This window comes from Dufourea novaeangliae, unplaced genomic scaffold (genome assembly GCF_001272555.1).
Source record: "Dufourea novaeangliae isolate 0120121106 unplaced genomic scaffold, ASM127255v1 scaffold99, whole genome shotgun sequence".
Taxonomy (NCBI): Eukaryota; Metazoa; Arthropoda; class Insecta; order Hymenoptera; family Halictidae; genus Dufourea; species Dufourea novaeangliae.
This window is the reverse complement of record NW_015373982.1, coordinates 73,698-87,882: the sequence shown is the minus strand read 5'-3', so window position 1 is coordinate 87,882 and position 14,185 is coordinate 73,698. Positions and strand designations below refer to the sequence as shown.

The following is a 14,185-nucleotide window of genomic DNA, read 5'->3' as shown; positions in this document are numbered from 1 at the left end:
CCGACTGAGAACGGGAGTGCCGTTTCCTCGTCAACGAGTTTCTGAAGGGTGAGCCGTCGGTGTTTGTACAGGCCCGAGGAAAGCCCACGGTTCCTGAGTATAGGGTGAATCGAGACCTTCTGCATAATGAAAGCTCACTTTGCCTAAAACAAATATACTTCGGCTTTCCAGTGTCCCTTCTTTCGTAATAAAAATTCCGAGGAATTCATACATATTAACGGAATGATACCCTAGGTGTGTAGAACGCGTAGGGCTTTTCGAAAGATACTTCAATATTACATGAAACTTCGAAGGTTCGAGTCTCTGGAACTATTACAGAATTATTACAGAATTCAGAACTCGTAGAATCTAGAACTCTTAGAATTCAATACACCGACAGACCACAGAGCTTCGACGAATGTTCAGAATCTGCAAGATACCAATTTATTTATCTTCAGGACACTACGAATTCGTAACTTACAGGATTCAGAACACTAATAACTTCCAATTTCTACAGGATTTCAAGCTTTCAGTGTCCCAGAAGTTGACAAATTTTCGGGTTTCGAAGCAGAATCTTTCAATCACAGTTCAGAATTTCAAATAGCTATACAAATATACGTATCGTCGATCGTTCAGTCCAACAGCCCCATATAAAAGATTGCACAGGGTCATCGATGATCCGCTCAACCTACCAAAACATCTAATAATAAAAAATCAATTTCACTACTACCATCAACCATTCCCATTCTTCTCTCGTCGAATCATCGCTGCAAAAGCTGAACCCGTCATGTCACCGACCTCCCTTTTCGATGATGCACCCCTATACATATAATAAATTCCTCGTTCAGGCGTTATTCATTGGTATCGTTCCTCGTCGCGTTTCCAGGAAATTACGATATCCCCCCCCCCCCCCTCGCCCCCAGTTCGCTGTTCTCGAATCGGCGCCATGGAAGACCGACCGAAGAAGGAGGGGTGTCTCGCGTTGAAAACCGTCGTTTATACGGGGCCGGAAGGGGCGGAAATGGGGTAAGTACGGGATCGGAACATTTTTGGGGGTGGGGTTGGGGGTAGGTTAGGTTAGGATGGTTGGCTGGGTTAGGTGCAGTTTGTTTTTGCTCACCCCTGTGATACGCGTATCAAGTTCACGAGAACAGGAATAGGGGAACGGCCGCCGTTTATTGTGCTTCCGGATTGAAATCGTCTTTCGAAGAGCCCGCGCTAGAGATGTTTGGACGAGAGATCAAACGGAGATGGTAGATCGTCTTTGGTGTTGTACGAGGGTTGTCGCGTTCCCAGCGATTACAGTGTTGAACCGTATATCCGTGGAATAAAAATCAGTTGAATTTTTGGCGGCATGTCGCACAAAAAAACGTCGCCTAAAAATCTCTTATCCCGAACAACTGACTAAATAACGAATATCTTGTAAAAAATGTAAAATTCACAATCAAACACTTCATACCACTGGCATAAATAATGTTTTTAAATTCATTTCTGTGGAAATTTATAATTTTTCGATGTTTATACATATGTATTATACATATGTTGTTGAATATAGTAATAAACAAAGCAAGAATTATAAATGTTAATAAAGCGCATTTATCAGTAGGGATTAATTACTAAAGATAAACATTTCGGTTTGTCTATGATCTTTCTTTTTCTATTATTCTCATTGTTTCTCAGAGTGTGTATGTATAATCTATCGATGGAGATAATCAAGAAGAATTTTTACGGAAGAATTTCGCGAAACAGAGAACGGAAACAGGTCGAGAGGGAAGAGACAGAGCCAGTCGACCAGGTCGCGTAAATCCGGAGTAGTTCCGTGCGCGATTCCTTTCCGTTTGGCTCTACTTCTATCACTGCCGGTGTTTTATCGAGCGGCCGTGTGCCGCAGCCCACCTTCAACCTTAAATTACAAGGTCGCCGCCTATAGAATAGGCCCGCAGTGCACAGGTATCTCGGCTGAGTCGTTATGTCAGGGCCGACTGAAGAGGCCGAGCTACGAACGCGATCAACGAAATGCTAACGTTTCGTTGGCACGTCGCGATATTACCGAAGTGCCTTGTACAGGTTGATGCAAAATTCATGATCTTTAAATGGCAGACGGCATTCCCTATAACTATGTATCATAGATATATGTATATTGTACATACATACAGATACATACGTATGCGATGGCTTGTTTCGAGTAGGACGATCAACATGTTTTACACTGATTCTTCAAAGTCTTACAAACTTACCAATCCCCTTTCTACCGGGTGATTCCAAATTGATAGACGCAGGAAGTTCAGATTTCTGCAGCTTTAAAACAGACGATTTCACAAGTTTCTCGAACATAAACAAAATTGAGTGGTACGATTCCAGGTCTACAGGTGTCTGAACATAGAGGTCGAGGTCCACAGGACACTAAGATCCACGGTTTTATGATTCCTTAATCTCACAATTGATTGTAAGGCTTCCATGATGCTTCGGTTAGTTGTTAGAGCATAAAATTCCACACCTTAGAATACCTACAACGTACGATCCAGAAACTTAGGAACCCCAAAATCGGCTATTCCTACGACGGAGAATCATAAAACTTAGCACCCCCCCCCCCCCCCCCCATGGGTATTGCCCCCTTGGAATCCAAGATTCCAGAATATAATATCCCGGGATTAAGGATCTGAAACTTAGGACTTTACGATTCCGGCGCAATTTTCTTTAACTCCCATAATTCCGAACATATTAAGGACACCTTATTCTGTCGCCAAGACGGCGCGCGTGTCTTTCCGTTCCACGCTGGCCTGGGTTACTCTTGCTAAACCTTCCCAGTCTAATCCAGCTTAACAAGCAACGGCAATTTTCTTTATTCTTTTCCTTTACGACCCCTATCGTTAATCCGTCTCCTCCTTTCTTAATCCAGGACACCGATATTTCCTCCAATTAATTCAGATTACTCGAAACTTCGCTCGAAAGTGGCCATCGATCGTAACTTCAAACACGACCTCGACTTTTTAAAGGATTCATTTAATGCTCTTTGGGAAACGAATACGTGAACTCACGGAATATTAAGATTAAGACTTTTTGCAATCCTAGAGGATCCATAAGGCTACAAAAGTGACACAAACGGCGAAACGTGTTTTTTCGAGTTATCGCTATGAAAATGTCGCATCTTTTAGCTTCATAAGTTGGCTGGCTATGCCACTCTTAAGTTAGGTTTTCACGTGACAGTGAATCGTGACTTTTACGATTTCGTAAAAATCCAAAAAATCTCTGCACTTATACATATAGGACCGTTACACAGTGTTCTGTCTCCTGAAGGCGTCCATCTTTTAGATAGTTTTAGAAACTAACCTTTTTCGAGTTCTGTACTCACTTTTGTAGCAAGGGTGCCACATAAAACATATGTATATGTATACATATGTGGGTAGATGGTCTAAATGACGGTGAAATCTTTTTGTCAGGTAGAATTTACAGAATTCCGTCCGATGAAATACGATAACGAGACCAGGAGGTGGGCGAGAGACCGCGAACGGTTAAATGGAAAGCGATTCAACCCTGCCCCCACCTTGCTGGCCCTCCTGCGCAGTCGGTCCAGATTTATTTTGCAATTTAGCCTGATAGTATGCTGTTCATCTCGCGAATCTGTGATTCAAAACTTAAATAATTCATAGCCCCTAATACGAATAGTAATGGCGCCGTTTAAAACCCGCTTCGATGAAATATTCACGCGTGCGTTTTCCGCGAAACCTCGACTCGGGGGTAAACGGGGTGTGTGTGGGTGCGTTCGGTACCCTCGTAACATGTACATATTATTATGACGATTGAATCAACAATTTATAAATCCCGACGCGTTTAATGGCAGCTCGTGCTGTTTCGTCTGGCAGTTTCCATTTTGCTGGAGTAGATAGGTACCATTGGTCGCTGGTCTCGGATATATGATAATAAGTTCGAAAGACTCGTTTTAGAAAGAAGAAGGAGTGTAATTTAAGAAGAGGAATATCGAGAATCGAATAACGATTGATTTTTTCGTAAGTAGCGAAATGTAGAACAGGAATAGCAGAATGTAATGAAAATAAAAGGTGTCTGACACAGCACGTGTCTGTTCTACTTAATACTGATGAAAATCTGAGATCCTATCGCGTACCGATCCGCCGTTCATATTGTTCGTCAGTTCTAGAGTGAATGTGATTTTGGCCTGACTAAACACGTGGTTTTACTACTCGAGAGGTCGATGTCGTTAGTTTACAATTAGTCTAACAGAAATTGTTCCTTCAGAATCAATACAGTTTACTTTCTTTGTGTTTCATTTGCTCACTTATAAAATAACTGTATAAAGATTGAACGCGACAAGTGCGAGGACGAGGAGGGGGGGGGGGGCTCTTTAGATATCCCTCCTTCGATGCCCCTACCAGACGATTATGCATCATAATTTCCGTCTAATTAACTAATATTCCCCGCCGCAGAATACACACCGAGCAGCGATAACGATCCCGAACGATCGTTTATTAAGGCTGTTTATTAGCATTATCGCGTTATTGCGTCCTCGAATGGGGGACATCTGATCCTATCCGTTCCACGGTTATTACATCGACCATTTTCACATCCGTGCGTCGATTCTCTCGGACTACCCTCTACCCAGTATGTCGTTTTAATTAAACTTCTTGGGGGCCGAATATTAGGCTCCGTGAAGTTTATTAAAGTTCGCCGGCTTTGTTGAGGATCGATACAGGAATCATTAAGGGTGAATAAAAGATTTGGAGTCAAGGGGTGTACGGTGATCGAATCATGTCTTCTACCCACATGGATATACATGGTGAGTCAATAATAACAACTATCTACAATAATTCGTTACCTATTGGTTGTATCGGAAAACGTTTTAATGAATTCAGTGAAATTCAGTGAAAGATTTTCTGATACAATTAATAGCTAACGAGTTATTGTAGATAGTAACTCTTATCGACTCATCCCTGCATCTAAAGTCCTTCGACGATTTCGTGTAATCACAGGTATGGTTATGTCCAGTAGATGGGGATCAGAGAGTTCGACATGGTCTCGTTGTGTTCAAGGTTAATTACTTGGACTCACCTTGGCACGTTTGGTGTACTTCAGGTACTGGTAATGGTGGTTGTCGTAGTTGAAGTCGCGCGGTGTTAAAGTGATGTCACGGTTCCTCGTCAGCTTGCCCATGGACTTTTGACGTTGCGTCTGCATCTTCTTGTTGTGCGCTCTCAGATCGGCCGCTGAAACGATCGTACCATGTTTTTTTTGTAGTTAACAGTATTTCATTACATATTCGCCATCGTTATTCCACCTTAACGATGTTTATTCCATTTGACCCTTTAACGATGGAATTTTCTTTTCGATATGTGCAACCATTTGAATGAAAGAAATATATTTTTTCATTTTTACTGATATTTCAATCGTTCGACATTCAAAAGGTGTTTTATTTTTGCACATTGCATATTATTATGTACGACATATTTATCAATATTATTGTCATTTAACATTCAACTTTAATACTTACAAAATCTCTTAAGTATTCATACATTGGTGTACTTTTACTCGAATGGTAAAATCAACGAAAAAGACGGAAAAAAAAGAAGAGCACAAAGTGAAAAAAAAATTTTTGTCTGTCGGTATTTGGATCGTTAAAAAAACGCACATATAGTATACATGGAAACGTGGCTGGACAGAACGACGACTCATTAACCGCCGAGCAAACGAACTGTCCGAAAATTAACATTTGCATTTCGCTCGGCCGCGCAGACATGCCTACCCAATGATTTTTAAACAAACGCGTGGGGTAGGGACCCCCGTCGATGTCGTGTCGTAGTCGTCGTTCCCTCGACACGAATAAAATTCGATTGTCGACGTTTACACGGCCGCTCGACGAATATTTTATGCCCCCCGGCCGTGTACATATACATACATATATTAATCGCTCGATGCTCGCGATTACCGTTTCAAATTCTGGGGAAGAGAAAACACCCGTAGATGGTTTAATATCAAACTCGGAGACTTTTTGGATCTGTCCGATTTTTTGTATCGTGGTACACTACGTCATTCTGTCCATCGGGAATTCAATTTCCGACGAGTAACAATGAAAAATTGAGGGAACTATTCTCACGAAACAGACTTTGCATCACTCGTTTCAACGTTAATTTACGATTATCCACGATAATTTCACAGTATACCTTAACACGCGTTTTTTTCTTTTTTTTTTCTCCATACAAATCACTTTTTTCTACTCGTCGAAATCATTATTTGAACATACAGTGACTGACAAGTTTGTTCACGAACGGCTGTCACATCTATTTGACCGAATTATTCACCAAAATGTGAATTTTATTTCAAAATTAATTTTCAAATAAATAGAAATCCGCAGAAAAGTTTTGACACATAATTGTTGTTTCAGAAGTCTATGAAAGCATGTGTATGAGTCATTGTATTTTTGTAACTCTCAATTTCCAAAAACGAGTTTAAACTAATCACAGATCACCGATTCTCCACCCCAATAAACCTTGATTCAATTAAAAACGTATTGTGGAACTTGGTACGCGCGAACAGCGGCACTATATTGTTCGAACAGGCAATTATGAATATTCATCGGTAGGTGTGCTTGTCGCGGGGAGGCGCAAACACAGCTCCATTGTTAAAGCGACTACGCGATCGGCTCGTCTATGAATAAACTAACGAATCAATCTCTACTACCCACTCACGATAGGATCGGGGAAACTCCACGAAGATTTTCTGACGCGTTACGATCGATCGAGAAACGAATCTATCCACCAGTCGACAGAGAAAATGGGATAGATTGAGAGAGAGAGAGAGAGAGAGAGAGAGAGAGAGAGAGAGAGAGAGAGAGAGAGAGAGAGATCCCGAAGGATGTTTGTTTCGGTGTCGATGGGTTTCACCCGAATCGGGAATACGAAGGAGGACTCGCGGCTGGCCATTAATTCGGGTCTCAAAAGCTGTTGGCGATAAATCAAACCGGGGCTTTCCCGGACGATAAATCAAGTTTGCTTGGCCTATACATATATCTCACTGTTCCTCGCGGCCCCTGGAGGGCAATGGATCGAAAAAGCTTGTCAATATCTTTTCTCTCCTTCAATTTCCTGACGTTGTAATTGCCGACTAATCTAACACGGGGTGTCCACAATTGGCCTGTTATTAGAGAAGTTGTCGAAGGAAGAGAAGAAAACTTGGAAAGTCAAATAATTCTTGCCATTGATTGCTTGGTTATAGTGAAAGTATTATAACGAATAAATAGACATGAAAACTCAACTAATTGGATTCATAAGTGTATTGGGGGATACCACATAGTTCTGAACATTTCTTGAAAATTCCTATTAAATAGACAGAGATTTTACTAACATCCTGTATAAGTCTACTCGCAAGTTCTACCGCCGAATGAAGATTGTAACATACTCGACTAAAAAACAACGATACGAAATTTATCGTAGATCGACAGAACCCCATAAATATTGTTTCTCTCCTACGATCCTCACCCACTAGAGTTGCCAGTAATCTTATAGAAAGTAACCAAAATTTGCGTGGATCCCTTTTAGTAATTTTTAAACTTCTGTTTTATTCGTTACCACGATACTGTGTTCTTTGATTTTTTTTTTCAATTCAACGTTGAAACTGGAAACTCTCGATACTCGGAGTGAAATATCGAAATGGCTCGAGGCGCATCGTACTGATATATCTGTAAGAAGTTTTCGACATTGGACACGGTCTGCGGTCGTTATTACCTTTGCACGAGCAGAATCCTTTGCAGGCGATGCGAACCGAGGTGTGGTGAATGCAATTGTGGTACTCGAGCCGGCACGGCGAACTGTACGTCCGATTATCGCTTCCGCAAAGGAACGTCGGCTTCACCACAGGACACTCTTGACATCTGGAAACAAAAGGGAGGGGCGGCGAGGAATCCGCGTCGTTACATGAGACGGTTACGTTCTCTGAATTGCATTCTGATACCCAGCTGAACGTAACTCGAACCCTCCAAGCTCTTTACTTTTTAAATACAAACACCGAGTTCACTTCACGTAACCACACCTTGATGTGTCACATATATAGGGTGTCTCCGAAAGTTAGGTATAACGAGGTGATTCTTCATAAAAACGGTAAGAAAAAAATGTAGAAATTTTAAATTTGTTTTAACATTCGAGGCTTTGTTTTCCAGACGGAAAAAGAACACATACGGCAAAACGCTATTTCATACATAACTTTCGGAAACACCCTATATTATGTTATTACTGAACTGCGGATGTTTATGCAAGTGCATAGATTTGTTCTTCTCCGTTCTACGAAAACTGACATTTTCCTGGCGAAAAATTTCAGTATATTTCCGTAACGCACGGCTTCATAACCGTTAACCATCCGCCTCGTCGTCGTAACATGAAATTACCAGGGGGTTGGTTCTGCACGAGTTCCGAGCGCAACAACGTTGTCGCGCGAGCGGGAAAAGAGGAGCGTAGGGCGTGTCCTCGCGAAACTTAAACACCATTATAACGCATTTAACGGGCATGCTTGTTAATTATAATTTTATAACACACACACACACACACACACACACACACACACACACACACTATACCCAGCCGGAGCGTGACGTTAAATTTTCATGCGTGGGATTCTCTGTGTTATAGTTATAGTACCAACCGGGGGATGGGGAACGTAATGGATAGCGATAGGACTGATACGATACATATGGCCGATGAACCAATAATTCGATACCGATAATAGTATCTACTTATTATTAGTGCTAAGTATCGAAAGGCATCTGACATATCGGATACTCGGTATCGACTTTCAATACCGATGCATTCTTGGATCCGATACTGATCAATATCAATTCTACAGCAACTTATGCACTTTGGAACTATTTAATCTCAGCGCTGCTTAGAATGCTTTCACCGTAGCGCGGAACCGCCGCGATGTGACTAATTCTTTCGCAACAAACTTCAATTTTCTGAACCGGACAGGCAAGTCTTTCTCTCTTTCCCGTCCTATTTTTTTTTTTCGTTCATTAGGGAGAGTTCGAAGTATAAAGGCCGGATGAAGGAAAGCTAGCCTTCTGGCTGTTTCACTAGCCTTTAATGAACGAACGAAAGGAGGAGAGAAGGTTCCTGTGCGGTCTAGAAAATTGAGATCGATGAATATTCTACTATTGCTGCTGGCAATGGAACTTTTCTTGGTAATGTCTTGAAACTTGATGACGACGACGACGACGACGATGACGACGACGATAATGATGATAATGATCAACACCTTTACGATCCACAACCTTACGTGTGGTGTCACTTTTGACCCGTGTTTAAGTTTCAATCCTAATGGTACTTTAAATATATTTCCTACACGAATAAAAATAATAAATCACTTATTAAATTATCACAAAGACTATCAGATCAACACATCGACTGCCACAGTGAAAAAGGCTGTACGTAGCCGGACACACTTTATTTTGTTTTTAAAGTCGTAAATCGTTGAAAGTGTATGCGGTTCGTTAATAGAGGCTTTTGGTCGTGTTTCAAATTATATTGTAATATTAAATATTACGCAAAAATTTTGTAACTCTTGGAGGGGAGGGGGTGGAGGGCAAGTACCTCCCTCCTGACTACGCCCATGTCCAGTTTTCATTATCGAATTTCCGGTAATTCTTTAATTCGCAACAGTTTCCTGCTCTCCTTCTTCAACTTCTATGTATACATATAGTACATACATCTGTCTTCGAAAATTGAACAGGCTTGAAGTTTAACGCGAATAAACCGTCGATACTTCTACGGTTTTCCATCCGCGGACGAGAATTGATGCGGCAGCATCCGGTTAAATCGAACCAAATTATTAACTATCAATTATTCGGCCGGCACACGTCGATACCATCGGAGTCGATTGGCTACGTAATCTCGTGCGCGCGCGCGCGTCCCGGCAGTGAATTAATTCGCGCGCTCGAATTCGATTATTCTGTCGGGCAATTGTGACGGTTGATAAAACGCCCGACGGATACCGATTAATCGATCTCCCACCTACTACACCATCGCCATTCTCTATTTCACCGTTGCTTTTTCTATTTCAGAATACCGTCTCAGAAATGCAGAGAAATTCAGGGAAATTCAGGGAAATTCAGGGAAATTCAGGGAAATTCAAAGAAATTCGAGGTAAATTCGGATAAATTTAAGAAAATTCTCGGAAATTCAGGGAAATTTTCGGAATTTCCGTGTTATCCTTGGATTCTCAAGGGAACAACAAATCATCAGTTGCAACGTGGAATCTCCGTAAATGGGTTCGCATAATTATGAGCGCTTATGCAGGGTGTCCCAGAAAGGTTGGTGCAACCGGAAAAGAAGGTGATTGTACGCGAAAAAATAAGTAGAAAATGTGCATCCAGTACGATGCTGTGTTTTCGAGATAATCCAACCTCGAATTTCAAGGTCAAGGTCACCTTTGCGTTGACTTTGCAAATCCCGTGACATTAAATTTTCAAACGCCCTGTAGGTACACATAAACGAAACATCTTACAAACAAATTTTATTCTATATTTGGTAGACATAATTTTTCACGTACAATGTCCTGTCCGTTTTGTACCATCCAAACAAGGACACACTGGAGGGGCGGCCGTAATAAAGAATCACCGCCGTTTGCAAGGAGAGGCTTCTGAATTCGGCCGCAACGCCGGTAGGTAGGTTGTGCCTCGAGAATTTGCGGTCGCCGGCAAACGTGTAATTAGTTTAAACCGAGTAACGCGGTAATTAAGCCAGTTCAACTCCTTTATCAAGACGGAGCCAGACCAGGTAGCTCTCGCTTCCGAGCGTCCTTCCTTCCGCCCTCCTCCCCCCCCCACCCCTCACCTGCGGCTTTCTTCGTGTCTCTGCGACTTCTTCTGCGAGGTCTCTACAAGCATTTATCGAGGCCACGATGAAAATCAATTACAGTAAATCTGCGATTAGCCCTCGACACTTGGGATCCCGTATGGGCAATTATCGTAGAGTATCACGATATCTACAGTTTATCAAGCGTATGCCATTGCGTGAATGACATTTTGGGTCGAGCCTCCACTGTAGATGCCCTCGGTAGCAGTGGCCATGTGCTTTCCGGTTATTAAGTTCTCATTTTAGAGCGACGACGAACCGTTTAGTCGCCTATTTACCCGTTCATCGGCTCGTAATCGCTCTGCGGATAGTTCAAGTATAAAACGTGGAAAAAATTAGGTAATATTCTCCTCCTATTATAGATGATTCTTGGAAAGTTAACGAAAGACACTTTTGGCGTCGGAGAAAATAAAATGGTCGCGACGTTATATTGTTTCTTTATGGGGCCTCTCCTCTGGTGGGGACATACATATAGTTTGATAGTTACGTGAACCGATCCCCGATGCCGGTGAAATGCTGTAAAAGCGAGATAAACGCCGCGTTATTTTCTACCCCGTTGTCGTTTTATCGGAGAAGTTTCGTTGAAAGTTCCATCAAGCCCGACGCTTCTGATCACGTAAACACTCTTGGTTTCATTAAGATCGTGGTGAACATGCGCGCGTTTCTACTTTCCTTTCCGAACGGTGCAAAAAATGGTCTGATAAAATTATTCAATCGAATTTGAAGGTAACTCTCTTTAAAGACACATTGCAGCTTCCATCTCTCGGTCTACGAATGTTGACATTGCTATACAGGATGGTTCACTTAACGTGACCACACCTAATTTTATTCGTAAATTATTGATTGTACGGAAGAATACTTTTAACGAAAGTTACAAAAGGTACCAAGGAGAACACATTTCGTTAACCACCCTGTATACATATAGTAGAGCGTTCCACGTAAAATTGGCCCGCCTCGAACGATAGATCTTTATGTTTTGCGTGCGATTAGTTTGAATGTGTTTCCAGTCGCAAAAGAATGCACAAAAGCACAAGGAGCTCATTTGCAACATCTTCTGTATAATGGCTCTGAATAGGCGCCCGATTCAGCAAGGTGCGCTAAGTAGCACAACCCAATGTACAATACTTTTCCGAGTAGAACGAATCTGCGAACGGGTCAGACGTCGTCGAACCGTCGACTTCTGCGTCGAGGACCTCGGTGCCTAGCAATTAAACCCTGTTTTGCGTACGACGTGACCCTTACGACAACCGTGCGGCGAGGAGAGTTTTCAAAGGACAGTGAGCAGCTCGAAATGAGAAGAGGGACACACGCCAAGAGGGGTGGAAAAAAAGACGGGGGCGGGGGGCGGGTGGATGGATGGATGGAAAACCCTCTTTGCTCTGCTCGCTCGTGCAAATTTAAGTAGAAGGAAATGTTTCGCTGGCAACTCTCTCTTCGCTTCTCTCGTCTCTTTCACCGTTCGTTCGTTCGTTCGTTCGTTCGTTCTGAGCTGTTTTCCCTGTGGAATTTTCTTTTCCTGTGAATTAGAGGGGGGGGGGGGGCACGCTCGAAGCTTCCTATATCCTTGCCACCGTCGAGTAACTCCTGTTTGATGTAGCATCGTGGACCTGAAATAAAGGCATCTCGCGCCCCTTCATCCGCTGGGGGCTCTGTTCGAACATTATTTTTTAGCTACAACGTAGAGTGGTTTGTTATTGTTTCTTTTAAGGGAAGGACGATTTATGTTCCGTTTTCTTACAGTTGTCGATGGCATTGAAATCCTTTCAGGAGAGATGATATCTTTTTTCATCCGAATCGATATCAATTTTCGGTCAGATATTTTGTTCTGTGATTCAAAGTGAACCTTCTAGCCGCTACACGCCATAGTGGCTTCCTCTGAAGTGACTGTTTAGTGACTACACGTGACTATAATGGCTTTCTTCTATGTAATTTTATTTAAGAGGTAACGCAATGGTGGAAAGGTGACCTCCCCGGCATTTCTACCTGTTTCGATACGCTTTCCTTCTTAACATTCGCGGGTTACAGCCGGATAATAGTACAATGGATATTTCCAGTCGCATTAGTTTCGTGAGAAAAAATTTAGATTAAGGACTGTTACAATCGCCTCGTCGAGTCTGTTAATTTATTTGATTTTCCGACTGGTATACCGTGTGTATTCTTATCAAGGAATTACGCTATATCGAAACATGAATAAATAACCGTGACCTACTGAATATTTGAAACAAGGAAAATTCCATAATTCATCGATGAATAACAATGTCAATCATATCGTCGTTGCTAGTAAAATCTACAACGGGATTTCGGTAAAACAATTTTAATAGAGGTGATCATTTTTTAACATATCTTTTTTCGCTATTCGACAATTCTCTATTTTTGTGGTTCAGTTTTTGGACATGTGAACTTGCATAAATATCCGCCGCAGTTGTAACGACAAGAATAAGTTAGACCCGTGATTGGAGAACTTCTACAGAGAAAGAGAAAACAGATGACTTACTTGGACTCGTCTTGATCCTCGTCATCGTCTTCGGAATCGAAGAAGGCATTTGAACCGCCCGGGACTTTGGGATCACTATGTCCCTGAAAAGAAAAAAAAAAACCACGATCGACAAGTAGTAACGGTCCTTATGTCAATCGACATCGGACTGCGCTGAATCGACGAATTTCCGTGGAATTCTCGCGAGAGAACTTTCCGACCGGTTTCTTCGACAGATACATGTATACATATATATGTATATCTGTCGAACATAATGGTAATAATTCCAGACGGGAGAAATAATAACGAGGACAGCTGAAAGACGTGTCTTTCACAGGGCTGAAGTGTGGTCTCAGCGGCGGTGGGTCGGAGAGTGAATTCACGAATTTTAAAAATTTAACCGGATTTCATCGTGTCAAGACGCCGACACATGCTTCCTCGAAATGGAATAAGTTAAAAGCAATTCCGAAGCCGTACGAAAATGCGTCGTCTACTCGCGATCCTTTCGAATATAATTTCGCGCCCGGGTGTAACGACGCTGAATTTTTCCGGCAGACGCGCGAGAATATCTATCATCGACGTCGCGGCGATCGAGTTTTCCAGGGTGCGTTCCGCAAATACTTGGATGTTGCGAATTTTTCACCCCGCGACAGACGCTCCTCCGGAAATCTGTGAGAATTCTGCTGGTAAATGGTTGAACGGTTCAACACTAAACTGGTTCACCGGTTGAACAGCTGAACAGTTCAATTGTTGAGCAATTTAATAGATGAACAGATGAATAGTTGAGTACAGGAACAATTGAACCAATGAACAGTTGAATAGTCTGGTACTTAACTAGGTGAGCAGGTGTATAATCGAAAAAAGGAACAATTGAACGTGTCAA

General features: G+C 42.1%; 1 protein-coding gene across 1 annotated transcript in view; it reads right to left on the bottom strand.

Annotated features, from left to right (window-relative positions):
* Positions 1 to 14,185, bottom strand: part of LOC107187120 (testican-2) — a 98,067-nt gene that overhangs the window by 12,404 nt on the left and 71,478 nt on the right. The window contains exons 5-7 of the mRNA XM_015575129.1: positions 13,324 to 13,406; positions 7,713 to 7,858; positions 5,044 to 5,198 (exon numbers count right to left, since the gene is read on the bottom strand). Of these exons, the coding sequence (XP_015430615.1) occupies positions 5,044 to 5,198; positions 7,713 to 7,858; positions 13,324 to 13,406 (384 nt within the window). The remainder of the gene's footprint in view (positions 1 to 5,043; positions 5,199 to 7,712; positions 7,859 to 13,323; positions 13,407 to 14,185) is intronic.